Here is a 15,227-nt window from a genome sequence, read left to right as displayed (position 1 = left end):
TATGCCGGAGTAATGGGGCTGAGGGTAGGGGATTTTCGTCTGCGGAAACAAATCCTCTAGTTTCCCACAGAGGTAGGAATTCCGTTAAACTGTTACGGACATATAAACTGTCCGAATAAATGTCCACTGGGGTCGGAAACGAGTCGGGATGATCAACAATATAAGCTATGGCTGCCAGTTCTGCTGCCTGCGAGCCTAGATGTCCTGGCAACTTTAATGAAATCTCTTCAAGGGCGCGTCCCTGCGCGTCCTCTACATAAATGCTGCAACCGGTGATTCTCTTTCCATTCAAAACATGTGGAGGGTCCATCCACAAATTTTCAGGGGTGCGCACGTGTCTGTGGGCTGGGGTCCCTGGGGTGTATTACCTGCTTTCCTGGGAGCTGACATGGGGATAAATGGGCCTGAATTATGGTTTGTGGTGATGATCTCACACTCATGTGGGGTACCTGCATATTGCAAATTGTCGGTTAGGAAAGTGTGGGTCTTGGTTCTTTTAAGTGTAATGTCCCGTCCCTGTAAAAGAAGGGTCCAACGGGCTGCGCGGATTTGGCTGACAGTGCCATCTTTAAGTCGGCCGTCTAATAATAGCTGGGTTGGGGTGTGTTCAGTGAGAATGGTGATGGGGTTGAGTCCTGTAATGTAGGCGAAGTACTGTACTGCCCAAAAAACTGCGAGCAGGTGCCTTTCGCAGGCAGAAAATCCTTGCTCGACAGGATCGAACACGCGTGAGGCGTAATCGGGGCCTAATCGGTCATGATGTTCCTGGAGGAACACGGCTGAAAAGGTTCGGTTGGTGCTTGCTACTTCGATTGCGTATGGGGATAGTGGATCTGGGACCTGTAATGTGGGGACTGTGCTGAGGGCTCTCTTTAAAGCATCCACGGCAGCCGTGTGCTGTGGAAGCCATTCCCAAGGTGCCTGTTTCTTGAGAAGTTTGGATAGGGGCGCTGCTTTTGTGGCAAAACTGTCGATATGGTTTCTGCAGTAGCCAACCAGTCCTAGAAATGACCGGAGGGCTGAGACATTATGGGGAAGGGGCAATTTGACGATTGAGTCAATTCTCTTTTGCTCGATCTCGCATTCACCATGTGTGATTACTGTACCCAAGTAAATCACTTTTTCCTGCAAAATCTGGGCCTTCTTGGGGTTGACTTTACACCCAATCTGTTTTAGGATCCTAAGAGTTTGGCGAGAAGCAAAATGTGCTCTCCCTTTGTGTCTGTCTGTAGTAGCAAGTCATCTACATACTGGACCAGACAATCGGGTCGGGAAAATTTTGCTAGTCCATTTGCCAGCTGTCGGTGGAAAATGGACGGGGAGTTGTGGAAGCCTTGTGGCAGGCATGTACATGTGTATTGTTGTCCCTGGAATGTAAAGGTGAATTTGTATTGGCACGCTTTATCCAATGGAATGGACCAAAAGCCGTTGCTAATGTCCAAAACCGAAAAATATTTTGACTGGAGTCCCTGTTTGAGCATGGTCTCGGGACCCGTGGCTATGGTGGGGGTTGCTACTGGGATTATTTTGTTCAGTTCCCTGTAATCAATGACCAGTCGCCATGATCCATCGGGTTTCCTGACAGGCCAAATTGGTGCGTTATTTGTGGAGGCTACTGATCGGAGTACGCCTCGATCAAGCAGACTCTGTATTACTTTGGAGATTTCTCCCTCTGCTTCTTGGGGAAAAGCGTACTGCTTTTGGGGTCTGGGGTCGGGACCTGTAATATTCACTAAGCCAGCTATCTTGCCACAGTCGTGCTTGTGCTGTGCAAATGCAGCTTTGTGTTGCTGCAGGACTTCCCTAACCTGTTTGACCTGACTAATGGCTCGAGGGTTGAACCAGAAGTCTCCTACTGCGCTGATTCTGTTCGCATACTCTCCAACTGTGAGCATGGCGGGGGCTCGTGCTGCCTTTGCCATTCTCCATACACATTTATTTACCGGATCAAATGAGAGGTTGTGGGAGCTCATAAAGCCGATTCCTAGGATGTGTTCAGCTGTCTGGGGTAGAACGACCAAAACTACGGGGTGTTTAGTCGTAATGTTCCCTATTTGTATCGCTACAGGGGCTCAGGGGCTGTGATGTGACCTGTTGTAAATGACCTGTAAATCCGTTGAGTGTGATGGTGTCTGTTGTGGGCCACGTGTCTCGTTGAAACATCGTGGAGGAATTGAGCGTGGTGCGGGACCCTCCTGTGTCCCAAAGAAATTCTACGGGGTGTCCCCGGACTTTGCCTGCTACTACCGGTCTACCGGACTTGTCCCAAAGGGTGTCGCAGACCCAAGTTGGGGAGCCCGAACACCGTCAGTCGGTGCCATACATGTCTGCGTTCTCTGAACGGGCGCTAACACTATGGATTGGCTTTGCCCTATTCTTATCTAGGGTGCCTGTCTGTTGGTTTCTCTGCTGCTTTTGGGGCGCGTTGCACTCTCGTTCAAAGTGTCCTAATTGTCCACAATTGTAGCATTCCTGGGATTTAGGCTGCGGTGGGTTGTTCCTGCCCTCATTTACCTATGCGGGGTTCTGGTGCATCCTAACTGGATGGTTGTCTGCCTGCTCTTCCTCTGGTTTTGCAAATGCGGTTTTGCCTTGGACGGATTGTTCCCAAGGCGGGACAATCTTTTCAAAACCCATTTCTCGTTGTGGGCCTTGCCTGAGGGGTCATAATTTGTGTAAGCTCTCTGTCCTGCCTCTGTCACATGAGAGACTAGGATTTAAGTCCATTTGGCCATATTATCCACGGACAAATGGGCGCGGGCTAACTCTCCAAATACTGCTGTGAAATGTATCCACAAGCGTCCAGCAAACGTGGTGGGGTGCTCTGTTTTCTTTTGCCTACACTTGTTTAGGCTTTCTACGGGGTCTCCTCTGTTATAGCTGATTGCATCCAGGATCGCTGTGTGCATTTCATGGAGTGTGCCTCCTCCTACATTCTGTGTGTCGGGAAGGGCTGCCTCAACTGAAGGGTCGAGGTTTAAAACTGTGAGCATCACTTGCTCCTTTTCGTCCAGGCCGTACATGGTAGCCTGCTGTTTAACTCTAGCGGAAAACTGGTGGGGGTTTGATGTGGGAAGGAACGGTGTAATTTTTCCACACGCGTTCCGAAATTGGGTCATGGTTAACGGGGTTGTATATAGGAAATCTGCATTTCCTTCTGCTGCGGCCCTGCGGTGTGTGGTTACCAGGTTCATGGGGATGTGTTCTGCCTGTTCAGTCGGGGGTTGGGGTGCTTTCCTTTTCTGGGGTTTTCCTTGCGTACATGTCCCATGTACGTATCTGTGGGCAGTTTCATTTAACTCCTGCCAATCGGGGCCGTTTTCCTGGTCTAACTGGGGTCCAAACGTATTTTGAAAACCATTCTGGACAGAAAGCAGAGATTGCAATTCTGCAATTTGTTTCCGGCACTTTGCGTGATCTACGGAGCTCTGCCTTTGTTCCGTTGTGGAAGTGTGGAGCGCTCATGGGGCTGCTTTTAAATCATTGCACTGTTTCTGCAATTGCTCTACCTGTTGCTCGGTTTCTTGTCTTATCAAGACCGCGCGTTGCGTGTCCTGGTAGGCCTTATCGTACTGGATCTGAAAACTACTCAAATGGGCGAGACAAGACTGGTGTGTCCACTTGGCATCATCCACCTCTCTGTCCCTCGCTGCTAACTGTTCTCTTAACTCCTTATTCTCCTTCTCAAATTCGCTCACATCTCCCTCATTATTTCTATCTCTCTCCTCAATCTCTCTACGGAGCGTCCTAACAACCTCCGCTGTGCCTCGCAATTGTGCCAAGTAGGACACGGTTGCCCATTGGCTTGCGAGCTTTCCCCAAGCTCTTATGAATCTCTGACAGGTTCTCCCACCAAGTATGTCCTATACTCCCGGGACCTGTTTCGTCATTGGCACAGAATTCACTCCAAAGGGGCCATCCTTTCCCTTTGAGATATTTTCTGATCTCTTCTTCCATACGGGACACTGTCCTACTCTACTGGTCGTTGCGACCTCGAATTCTTGGGGGTTCATAGGGCGTTCCATTGCCTTCATTGCCATTTTCTCTCTATCTCTGGGTTCACTACTGAATTTGGAACAGGGAGTGATAAAGTGGTGATGTAAACACGGGTATGGCTTACACTATGTTCCAGCCTACAAAACTCCCGACAGTTTTACGCAACAAAATCTCTCAGGTTTACCTTATATCCCTGTTAGTATGCATGCATTAACACACTTCCGAATCTCGGAGGTTTGATCAGTATCATTCTCACACTTGTGGTTTTCCTGTTTCCAATTGGATTCCAATTCAAATTTGGGCTCTCTCGGAGTGACTAGGCCACTTCTAGGTCGAGTCCCATCAGAGGTCGCCAGTAAATGTTGCTCTCTTTGGTTGCCTCTGAATATGGCGGTCAATATGGTCGCCTTCCTTAATCCTAATTATGTTTGCTCTAGAGTCGCCAGGTATCTTTCGATACCGCCACTAGGTTCAAACCCAAATACTGATCAAAAGAGTCGATACACCAGTTAGTTAGTTCAAAGTCAGTACTATTTATTTACACACACAGTAATATCTACTTATGCACAAAACCCTACAGACTAAACTATCACTACTGCTAAACCCTATACTTAGCTTCGGGCGCCCACTCAGTCAGAGGAGCAATGGCCGTTGTTCGGTTCTGAGGCTGCTGGGGTTGAAGTGGTGAAGGGGAAACAGCTAAGGTCATCCATCTGGTAGCGAGCGTTGACCTTGGACTTACTTGCTTCTGGTGCAGCTGATGGACGGGGCTCTCCGCTGTGAGAGCCAAGTCCAAGAGAGCGATTCTCTCTTGGGGCTCCTTCTTATACCTTCACGCTCTTTAGGGCGGGCCTTGAACTTGGCCCCAATCAATTGGGCCATTTCTCGATCATTCCTATTGATTTCATACAATAAAGGGGTGGGTGTCCTGATTGCTGGGCATGTCCTAGGTGGCCGTTGGCCTGCTTTGTTTTGGTCTCCTCTGGCACCGGGGTTTCTGCCTTTGTATTGGTTACTCAAATGTTACTCTTTTGTTCCCGGAGATGGGCCATTGGTATGCTAATGGGCCTACAGTTTTGTTCTTGGCTGGGAGATGCGGCTCCAATATACAGATAAGCTCGGAACCTGCTTGTTTTCTCAGCATTGTCCGTATTCCCTGCAATCTTTGCAAAGTGTCCATTTTGTAATCGGGAAGTGGCCATCCCAGATGGCTACAACAGCACACCAGGTGACCCTACATCACAAGGACTGCAGGCATACAAGGAGGCAGTTTACCACCACCTTCTCAGGGCAATTAGGGATGGGCAATAACTGCTGGCCTAGCCAGCGATGCCCACATCCCATGCCACTGCTGGAACTGCACCAGGTAGGAGCAGCAAGATGGAGCAAGGCCCAGAATGGAGGTGAGTTGGATCGGTTCCACAATTACCAGTCAGGCAGGACTCTGACCTGGGGGGAGTTCATTAATGAGGGGCAGCAGGATATTTCAGTGGGATGTGGAGGCCCTTTTGGTGCCAAAGGGTGCTCAATCAGGAAAAAGCCCCTTCAAACCTCTCCGCGCCTCCAACCCCCCATCCCCAAGCCCTCAGATAGCTTTTACTGGGCCATCTCCCCATTTAGCGGAAGGTCCCCTGTCCTCGATTATCCCCTCTGCTGACTGAATTGCACACATTGGGAAATCGATGGGCACTCTAACACCCACCTTCACCCCCCTTGATTCTAGGGTCCTGCAAATTACAACCTCTCCCATGGGCCAGATTATATTTTACTGTTATCTTTCACTTCTAATTACATTTCACAGGTAGCTAAATACATTTTGGAACGATTAAGGTAAAAGCTGAAGTATCGTAAACAAACCTTAAGAAATTTTAAAGAATGACTTGAAATGTCTGCTAAAATGGAGAAATTTGGCATCCCACAAATATAAAATTGGCGCTCCGATCCAGAAATATCTTTAGCCATAATCAAGATCTTTTTCGGCTGTTAAAACCCAGAGGGCTTCCTCCCCTCCCAATACTGGGTCCACCAATCAGGCACTGAGTGCTTTTGAATGAGGGAGCCTCATTCCCAGGAACCTGCAAGCATACATGTCATGCTCCCTGCATGTCAAATCCCCGCTGGAATAATACCATTAATTGCCTACTCAAGGGCCTCAATTGGTAGTGGGGCGGGAAGGCATCCTGGGGGCTTCCTATCACAGAGTTATTTGGGGTGAAGGAAGGAAGTTAGTCCCCAGCCGCCATCCTTCAGTCAGATTAAATGACCTCTGTCACCAAACTCACCAAAGATTCTTCCAATATTTGCTTTTTTTTGGTTATAGAGAATCTCTAAGGATAACCTTTACGCTGACGCCCTAAACAATGTGCTTCTACTTCGAACAAAATCAACAACATGGGTGAAAATTGTGGCCAAAATTGCATCCATTTTGAAAAATATTTTTGCTCACATTTACCCTAAATCATTTGCATCATGTCAAACACAAAATCTGCCATGAACCAGCGGAATGGATCAATGCTTTAGACACTTGCTTTAAAATATTCTTTGATATATTTATGAGTGGGGAAGGTTGATCAATACAACTGGAAATGGGTTACGAAGCATTTAAGAATGGGAAAATAAGCATTTTAAATCACAGCATCAATTTACGATTTGTGAGTAAATGACTTTTAAAATATAAATGGAACCATTGCTTGTTATATTGGTGTATGGTAATGCGTTCCTTGGTACATGAACAATAAATTGAAAACCTTTGAGGACGTTCTTATTACTGTGCTTGTGCCCAAAGGAAACAACTTAGAACATCCTTGAAAGCCTGCAAGACAGAGCAATTAGCCAAAGCTCCCAATCATGAGTAATTCAAAGCAAATTACTGCGGATGCTGAAATCTGAAACCAAAAAGAAAATGCTGGAAAATCTCAGCAGGTCTGTCAGCATCTGTAGGGAGAGAAAAGAGCTAACGTTTTGAGTCCAGATGATCCTTTGTCAAAGACAGTTTTTAAGACAACAGCTATGTCTAGTGTGATTTTTTTTAAGCTAGTGAAAACTCAAGTTGTGCTGAATGCAATTTGCGCTTACAAATTCCACTGGTTAAGCTGATTTGGGGCACATTTTCTCTGAATTGGAAATTCCAGGCTTCCGCGTGCTCAGAGTTGTTGTTGTGACTTTGTCTGGGGTTTTCAGAATTTGTTTTCCAAAACAAAGCTTAAGTTATGACCGACTGTCTAGTGTAATTTTGCTCAATTATCAGGCAGAGCTTATGAGTTGTAATGAGAATATAAATACTATTTATTCATAGTACAATCTACATTAATGGATAAATTATTACAATATAAGCAAAATAGTTTGTCAAACGAACAAACACTAATGCCCTTAAAATTCCAGGTTCTCGGGATGAGTTTACATCAGAAATATCGTGCCAATTCGTAAACTGGGACCAGCGACTCAAGCTTGCTTTGTTTTGTCTGTCCATTATCGCATATATATTCCAGTGTGTGCATGTTCACTTTGCATTGAAATCTGAATCTCTTTAGGCCATGAATTGGAAATTTTGCTTAAATGAAATTGAGGTTTTATATCCAAGTAAACAATATGTGAAGCAGTTACACGTAACCAAATAATTAATGGCTGTGGCAAAAGTACAGAGTTTATTTTTTTGGGAAGAATTTGTGACTAACAAGGCTTTGACAATTGCACTATTTACATAGCAGTGCCACGGAACACCCCGCTGTTCAATAGCACTTTGCCATTTTTTTGGCCTCGGGGAGTTTCTCCCCACCAAGGCAGCACTTAGAGCAATTTTCTACTGCCGAGCTGACCTCACCAGCAGGAACAGCTGTTCGCACATCAGAGTGCCATTTTGATCAGCAGCCCCGATCTCCGCCCACCCCACCCCACCGCACCTTCCAGGAGCCCCCCAGCTGTATTGACCCCCTCACCCCCCCCAACCTTGGCAAGGTCCCTGGGAACCCCCTCACTCCCCCTCTAATTGGCAAAGCCCACCAGGTCTGATCCCTGGCAGTGTCACCCTGGCACTCTGACAGTGCCCCTGGCACCCCAGCAGTGCCAAGATGCTCAGGTGACTGGGGTAGTGCCAGGGTACCTCTTCCCCTGTCATAAACCACCTGGTGGCCTCCAATGGCCTGTGAGACACTTCGAGGTGCCATTATGCCAGGCCCAAGTTTGTGTGGGCCAATACTAAACGATGGCCTGGCGAGGCTTCCATGCACAGCTGTTGAGTCCCAGGCGTCGGGTGAATCTGGTGCCCGGCTCATTTAAATATGCAGTTCTGGGTCTCGCGAGATCCATATTGTGACAGGTGGAGCAAGTGGGTGACTTGCGATTGGCCCGGCGCCTGGGGTGGAGCCCAATTTGAGGCTCTTGTGTGATTCACCTGTTGCACTCCGATCCGTGCCCAGCGCAATGGGGTCGCTCTATTGTGCCCATGGTCATGGACCAATAAAGCTGACGTTAATGAGATGGTTGACTAGTTCTACCATTTTAACAACTAATTCTATGTTGATCAAAATAATGGCACATTTTTAGTTACATTAAAATTTGTAAAAATATTGAGAAATCTAATCAATAAATTTGTTGATGAGGGATTTATTTGTCCGCACAAAGGCAGGATTCTCCGTTCACCTCCCCTCGATCGCTTGTTTCTCGGCGGCACACTATTTGCTGGTGGCGGAATTCTCTCTTCCCAGCGCTTGTCAATGGGATTTCGCTTTGAAGCCAACCCATGCCGGCGGGAACCCACAGGTAGGGCTGGGCCGCCAGCAGAAAATTGGAATCCCAATGGCTGGAGAATTCCGGCCAAAATGTTTGAAAATTCTGAAAAGCTGGTGAATCACTGAAATGACTTGTTCAAACAATTTCCGAGCTTCCTGCACTAAATTGTTGACTGGTTGTTGAAAAATTCTGAGATTTTAGTCCATCTCTTGCTGATAAATGCTGAGATGACTATAGATGATATATAAACAGTCTGGATTACCTTGGACAGATAAATTATCAACTCTCTGTGAATGACTCATGGGTTTATAAGCATATTGAAGCTTACTGCTCACAAAAGAAAGGAGCTTTCATACACTTGCTTTCTCAAAGGGCTCCAGTGAGTAGTAAACTGGGCAAATTAACTTCAGACAGATGACCAACTCAGGAAAAACCCTTTCTTTCTTGGTGAAAAGATTGTATAAAATATAAGCTCATGCATTATGATACTGAAAGCAGTTACAGTATTAATGCTAGATCCATTCCTTGGAAACCTATTGTCAACAAGCACAGACATCAGCAATGAGTTTCAACACCAACTTTACTGTGCCAGCACAACCTTTGTTTGCCTGAAGAAGAGTGTTTGAAGACCAGGGCTTCAGACCTGGCACCAAACTTATTGGGCACGATCTATCAGCCGCATCGCGCCCCTGTTCAGGCAAATGGGTGCTGACATGGCCAATAAATGCCGGGAGAGGCCTCTTCCGCGATCTATCCAGCTCCGGCAACGGCACGCCGCGTGAGATGTAACGGGATCTCGTGAGAAGTTGCAATTTGGATCCCGTCCATTGTGGCAGGATCAGTATTTGGCAAATCAGCATATTAGAGCTAGTAACTGGTCTCGCTGTAATATGCAGCTCGCCTGACCTACCAAGGCCCTGGGATCTAACCCCTCCCCCTTGTAGACCTTAGGCTGGTGCTGTTTAGTATTGGTCCCCACAAACGGGGACCAGGTGGAACGGCATCTTGTGGGGGGAGGAATCAGAGGCCCCTGGGCTGTTGGCCATCGGGCAGGGTGACACCCTGGCCCTGCTGGTGTGACCTGGGCAAATTGGCACTGCCAACCTGGCACTCTGCCAAGGTGGCACTGCCCGGATGGCAAGTGCACTGCCAGGGTGCCAGGCTGGCAATGCCAAGCTGCCAGCCTTGCATTGTGCCCACACCAGGGATTGGGCCTGGAGGTGCCTTGCCCATGTGCGATGGGTGCGGAGGGAAGGGCCAAGGACCCTTTTTTAGGTGTGTGGGGCTTTGCAGGGTCCTGGAGTCGTGGTGGGGATCGAGAGCTCAGGGCGCCATTTAAACATGGCATCCCGATCGCCTCCTGCACTGAGGAGTTCTGGCGAGCAGAGCTCCTCAGTGCAGGAAACAAGACTAAGTGCAGCCTCGGTGGGGTGTTCCCTGCTGAGGCCCCAGTTTGCAACAGAGTCCCGTTCAATAGCGTGGTCTTTCTTGGCGCTGTGAGTGCCTGATAACACCCGGTTAAACACTGGACTCTGTTGCATTTCAGTTAGATCACGCAAACTGTCTACAGAGCAGTAGTGATACATGCCCTCCTATAATGAAAAATGAAATGAAAATCGCTTGTTGTCACAAGTAGGCTTCAATGAAGTTACTGTGAAAAGCCCCTAGTCGCCACATTCCGGCGCCTGTTCGGGGAGGCTGGTACGGGAATTGAACCGTGCTGCTGACCTGCTTGGTCTGCTTTAAAAGCCAGCGATTTAGCCCAGTGTGCTAAACCAGCCCATATACATGCCTCAGAGATGTGGACTATGTACAGCAGGAACCTCAAAACCCTGAAGAAGTACCATCAGCGTTGCTTCTGTCAGATGCTGCAAATCAATTGGCTGAGTTCTCTCGCAGGACAACATCGACCCGCTCAATCGGCTCCAGTGGGCGGGCCACATCATACTTAGGCCAGACACAAGGGGCGGGATTCTCCCCTACGCGCAGGGCGGCGGGTTCCCGCGGGATGGAATGGCGGGAACCACTCGAGCGTCGGGCCACCCCAAAGGTGCGGATATCTCCGCACCTTTAGGGGCCAAGCCCTCACCTTGAGGGGCTAGGCCTGCGCCGGAGTGGTTTGCGCTCCGCCGGCAGGCGGGAAAGACCTTTGGCGCCACACCGCCGGGGCTGAAAGGTCTTCGTCGGGCGACGCATGCGCGAGAGCGTTAGCGGCTGCTGACGTCATCCCCGCGCATGCGCAGGGAAGGGGGTCTCTTCCGCCTCTGCCATAGTGAAGACCATGGCGAAGGAGGAAGAAAGAGAGTGCCCCCATGGCACAGGCCTGCCCGCGGATCGGTGGGCACCGATTGCAGGCCAGGCCACCGTGGGTGCACCCCCCCGGGCCAGATCGCCCCGTGCCCACCCCAGGACCCCAGAGCCTGCCCGCGCTGCCTTGTCCCGCCGTTCAAAAGGTGGTTTAATCCATGCTGGCAGGACAGGCATTCCAGCAGCGGGACTTCGGCCCATCGCGGGCCGGAGAATCGGCGGGGGTGGGCCTGCTGACCGGCTCGGCGCGATTCCCGCCCCCGCCGACTGGTGGGGCGCGATTCCCGCCCCCGCCGAATCTCTGATGGCGGAGACTTTGGGACACGGCGGGGGCGGGATTCACGCCAGCCCCCGGCGATTCACCGACCCGGCGTGGGGTCAGAGAATCCCGCCAAAGATTCCCGAAACAAGCACTCTCCTCGGAGCTTTGATCAGCAAGCGAGTCCCAGGAGGGCAGAGGAAACACTTCAAGGAAACCTTCAAAGCCTCCTTGAAAAAGTGCAACATCCTCACCGACACCTAAGAATCCCTGGCCAAACACTGTTTGAAGTGGAGGAAAAGCATCCGTGAAGTAGTTGAACCCCTCGAGTATCATCGCTGAGAACAAGAAGAAGCCAATTGTTAAAAGCAAAAGTGGCGCAACCAGGGCACCTCACCCACCCACTTCCCCTGTGATGGAGACTGTCGATCATGCATTGGATTCCTCAGTGGCCTGAGAATCATCTTTAGTTTGGAAGAAAGTCATCCTCGACTCCGAAGAACTGTCCAAGAAGAAGACAAGGAGGAAGAAATGCGAGTCCAATATCTGAACTAATTACTAACATTAAAACAATTTGTATTCGACCTGTCATCCTGTCATTTGTGGTGTGATAACTTCTCAAATTTATATTAATTGACAGGCATAAACACAGTTGAAAATGAAAAATTGAGAGAGACTTTGCATCAACTATGCACCCAATTTCAGGATCTGACTCAAAATATAATTAATATTATTTTCTATTCTAGTTCTTGAATACAACATAACAATAGACTCAACACGGCTTGTTTCCAGAGGACACTTTAATGAAACACGTACAAGACAAATCCAAGGAAGTATCACCATGGCCCTTCATAGCTGCGCTGGACACGTCTTCTACATGTTGGCAAGTTAATTATACTTTGCTTTTACAGACCTGGCAAACATTTTCCTGATGCCTCAACAGGTAACTCTCCTGAGTTCAATACTGAGCCAGAATCATCAGCAAGATCTCAGATTCAGGTTAAATGCCCCTTGTCGCAATGAATTAATATGTTTCAATTGAGGTGGGGTTGAGCTATTATTATCGTCCTTAAGGTCCAGGCAGTCAAGGGCAAAACTCTGACAACTGTTTTGTTGCTCATCACTGAAAATGACAGAAACACTTGACAGTTCTGACAGTACCTGTGGAGAGCGAAACAGAGTTAATGGGATGGACTGTCCTGGTTCCGTGGAGGTGGGGATCCAGAACAATAAGTTGGAGCTACGTTGTGATGATCTCTGACTCATTCCTATGGGCAACCAATTAGTGCAATTAAGGTCCCGCTCAGGGTTTTGCAGCCTTGTAATGATATTTCAGTGGACAACGTCCTGGGAACAGTTATGTCACCTGACCCCCTGTCTCTATTATGCCTTGGAACCGGGTTGGCCATGGGATTTGAGATTACTGAAACTTTTATATCTCACTTGACCCAAACCTTTGCGGGTTAAAATTTATCCTCAATGTTTCAGACCACTGACCTTTCATCAGACCTGTCCTTTGTCAGACATTCATTTATGTCCATTTTGTCACAATACTTCTGGTTATTATTGCTTTGTGTACACAACCGTTCTGTTTAACTATTTCTTATTTGTGACAGACCAATGTCCCCTTAATCAAGGGGAGGTCATGTCTGACAAATCTGTCAGAGTTCTTTGAAAAGGTAACAAGGACGTTAGATCAAGGAGAACCAGTGGACGTGATTTATTTAGATTTCCAGAAGGCCTTTGACAAGGTGCCGCATAGGAGACTGTTAAATAGGTTAAGAGCCCGTGGTGTTAAGGGTAAGATCCTGGCATGGATAGAGGATTGGCTGGCTGGCAGAAGGCAGAGAGTGGGGATAAAGGGGTCTTTTTCAGGACGGCACCCGGTGACTAGTGGTGTGCCTCAGGGGCCTGTGCTGGGACCACAACTTCCACAATATATATTAATGATCTGGAAGACGGAACTGAAGGCACTGTTGGTAAGTTTGCAGATGATACAAAGATCTGTACAGGGACAGGTAGTATTGATGAAGCAGGGGGGGGGGGGTGGCAGAAGGATTTGGTGGACAGTCTAGGAGAGTGGACGTGGAGAGGATTTTTCCACTTGCAGGAAAACCTAGAACCAGAGGGCACAATCTCAGACTAAAGGCGATCGTTCAAAACAGAGATGAGGAGGAATTTCTTCAGCCAAAGGGTGGTGAATCTGTGGAACTTTGCTGCAGAAGGCTGTGGAGGCCAAATCACTGGGTATCTTTAAGACTGAAATATATAGGTTCTTGATTATTAAGGGGATCAGGGGTTATGGAGAAAGGAAGGAGAATGGGGAAAATAAAAATCAATCAGCCATGATTGAATGGCGGAACAGACTCGATGGGCCGACGGCCTAATTCTGCTCCTCTGTCTTATGGTCGTATGGTCCTAATACACATGACTGTTGCTGGTGTATCGTTACACCGTGACTCGTCTTTATATATCACTGATCTCTGTGTGTGCCCTTTCTCAAATGTCACTCTTTTTTGTTGCTCTCACTTTGTTTCAGGTTGCTCCAGATTTTTTAAACCCTGTGGAGATTCTGGTGAAGTTTGCACTATCAAATCCAAAGGAAGGACCAGTTCTAGATGTCAGCTTACCAAATGAAAAGAAAGTTTTGGTAATATAGTATTCTACAATTTCTTTAATCCATTTGTATGCTATTAAGTTGCAATAAGTTATTATTCAAAAGTATTTGATCAACAAATTGTGAGCCCTGATATTCCATCCGCAATGCCTAAAAGAACCAATTTGTAGAAATTATACAAAAGATAACTGCAACCGTGGGCTGGATTCTCCGATTTTGTGGATATGTCCGGAGGAAGCATCTGGTTTTACGACCAAAAAGTCAGAGCTGCCCCGCACCAATGCTCCGCCCAGTGGGGGGCTAGCAGCCGCGCCATGTAAACCTGCCAATACGGACGCAGAATGGCCGGGTCCGTGGCCGCACATGCGCATGGCAGTGGGCACGCAGTACAACATACCGCCAGCCGCGTGCTGCCCCAGCCTGCCAGATAGTGCGCCCCTGTAATTCCCCCCTCGCCACCCCCGGACCACCCCCCTGCCATATTCAAAACATGCATAATTAGAACAAATGTAAAATCTCTTTCAGTAGGATGGAGTGGCCTTGTTATGCATTCTTGGCTGAACGCCATGATTTATAAAAAGATTTCTCAGTGGGGAGAACTGTCAACTTTACAGATTGACACCTTTAAATGGTTATTTTTTTTATTTCTGTGATCTGTTTTGTCAATGTCCCAATGTTTATTTGGACAAAATTAAGAGACGGGAGGTGTCTGGAGCCGTTGTTATTGATACGTTAATGATCATGTCTGGGTGGCATTTATATAGTGTTGTAGGAAGAGCAATTTTTTTTTTAAAGAAGATTTGTGAATGGGTGTTTTTCTGAGCCGTTGCACACATGCCATTGTTACTACATGATTCGTTGATTCTGTACATGGTGGAGAGTGGGTAAATGAGAATGAAAGGGCCATAAGTTGGCACATGGGTATAGGGGCCATGAGATTGGATGTTGGAGACAAGAGTTTGCATGGGTGTGACATATGGAGTGTGTGGGGGGTGAGGGCTAGAGGGCCTAACTGGGATGAAGTTCCAGAGAATCAAAGTGGGCGTTGTAACTTGGCGATCCCTGTGGCTTTTTGTCTTCCACTCATCAGGACTAAATCGCAAGGATACGAAATCCCAAAGAGCACAACAATTAAACTGCATATGACGAGGGTGATTATTGGTTGGCAAGTAGATTCTTTTTAGTAGAGGAGTTGCCCATAGAGAATTCACCAGGGAACAGTTAACTTCCAAGACTTTGTTTGAATTAAAACCAAACAAGTTGTCTCTAATTGGTCAAGGCATTGCCATGGGAAATGAACCAGGGAACGGCAGTACTACA

General features: G+C 47.9%; 1 protein-coding gene across 1 annotated transcript in view; it reads left to right on the top strand.

Annotated features, from left to right (window-relative positions):
• itga1 (integrin, alpha 1) overlaps nt 1-15,227 on the top strand; it is a 370,921-nt gene that overhangs the window by 257,604 nt on the left and 98,090 nt on the right. The window contains exons 18-19 of the mRNA XM_072497065.1: nt 12,037-12,173; nt 13,830-13,940. Coding sequence (XP_072353166.1) covers nt 12,037-12,173; nt 13,830-13,940 — 248 coding nt within the window. The remainder of the gene's footprint in view (nt 1-12,036; nt 12,174-13,829; nt 13,941-15,227) is intronic.

This window comes from Scyliorhinus torazame, chromosome 3 (assembly GCF_047496885.1).
Source record: "Scyliorhinus torazame isolate Kashiwa2021f chromosome 3, sScyTor2.1, whole genome shotgun sequence".
NCBI classification, from domain to species: Eukaryota; Metazoa; Chordata; class Chondrichthyes; order Carcharhiniformes; family Scyliorhinidae; genus Scyliorhinus; species Scyliorhinus torazame.
The sequence above is the reverse complement of the archived record's forward strand: the minus strand, read 5'-3'. Positions and strand labels throughout refer to the sequence as shown.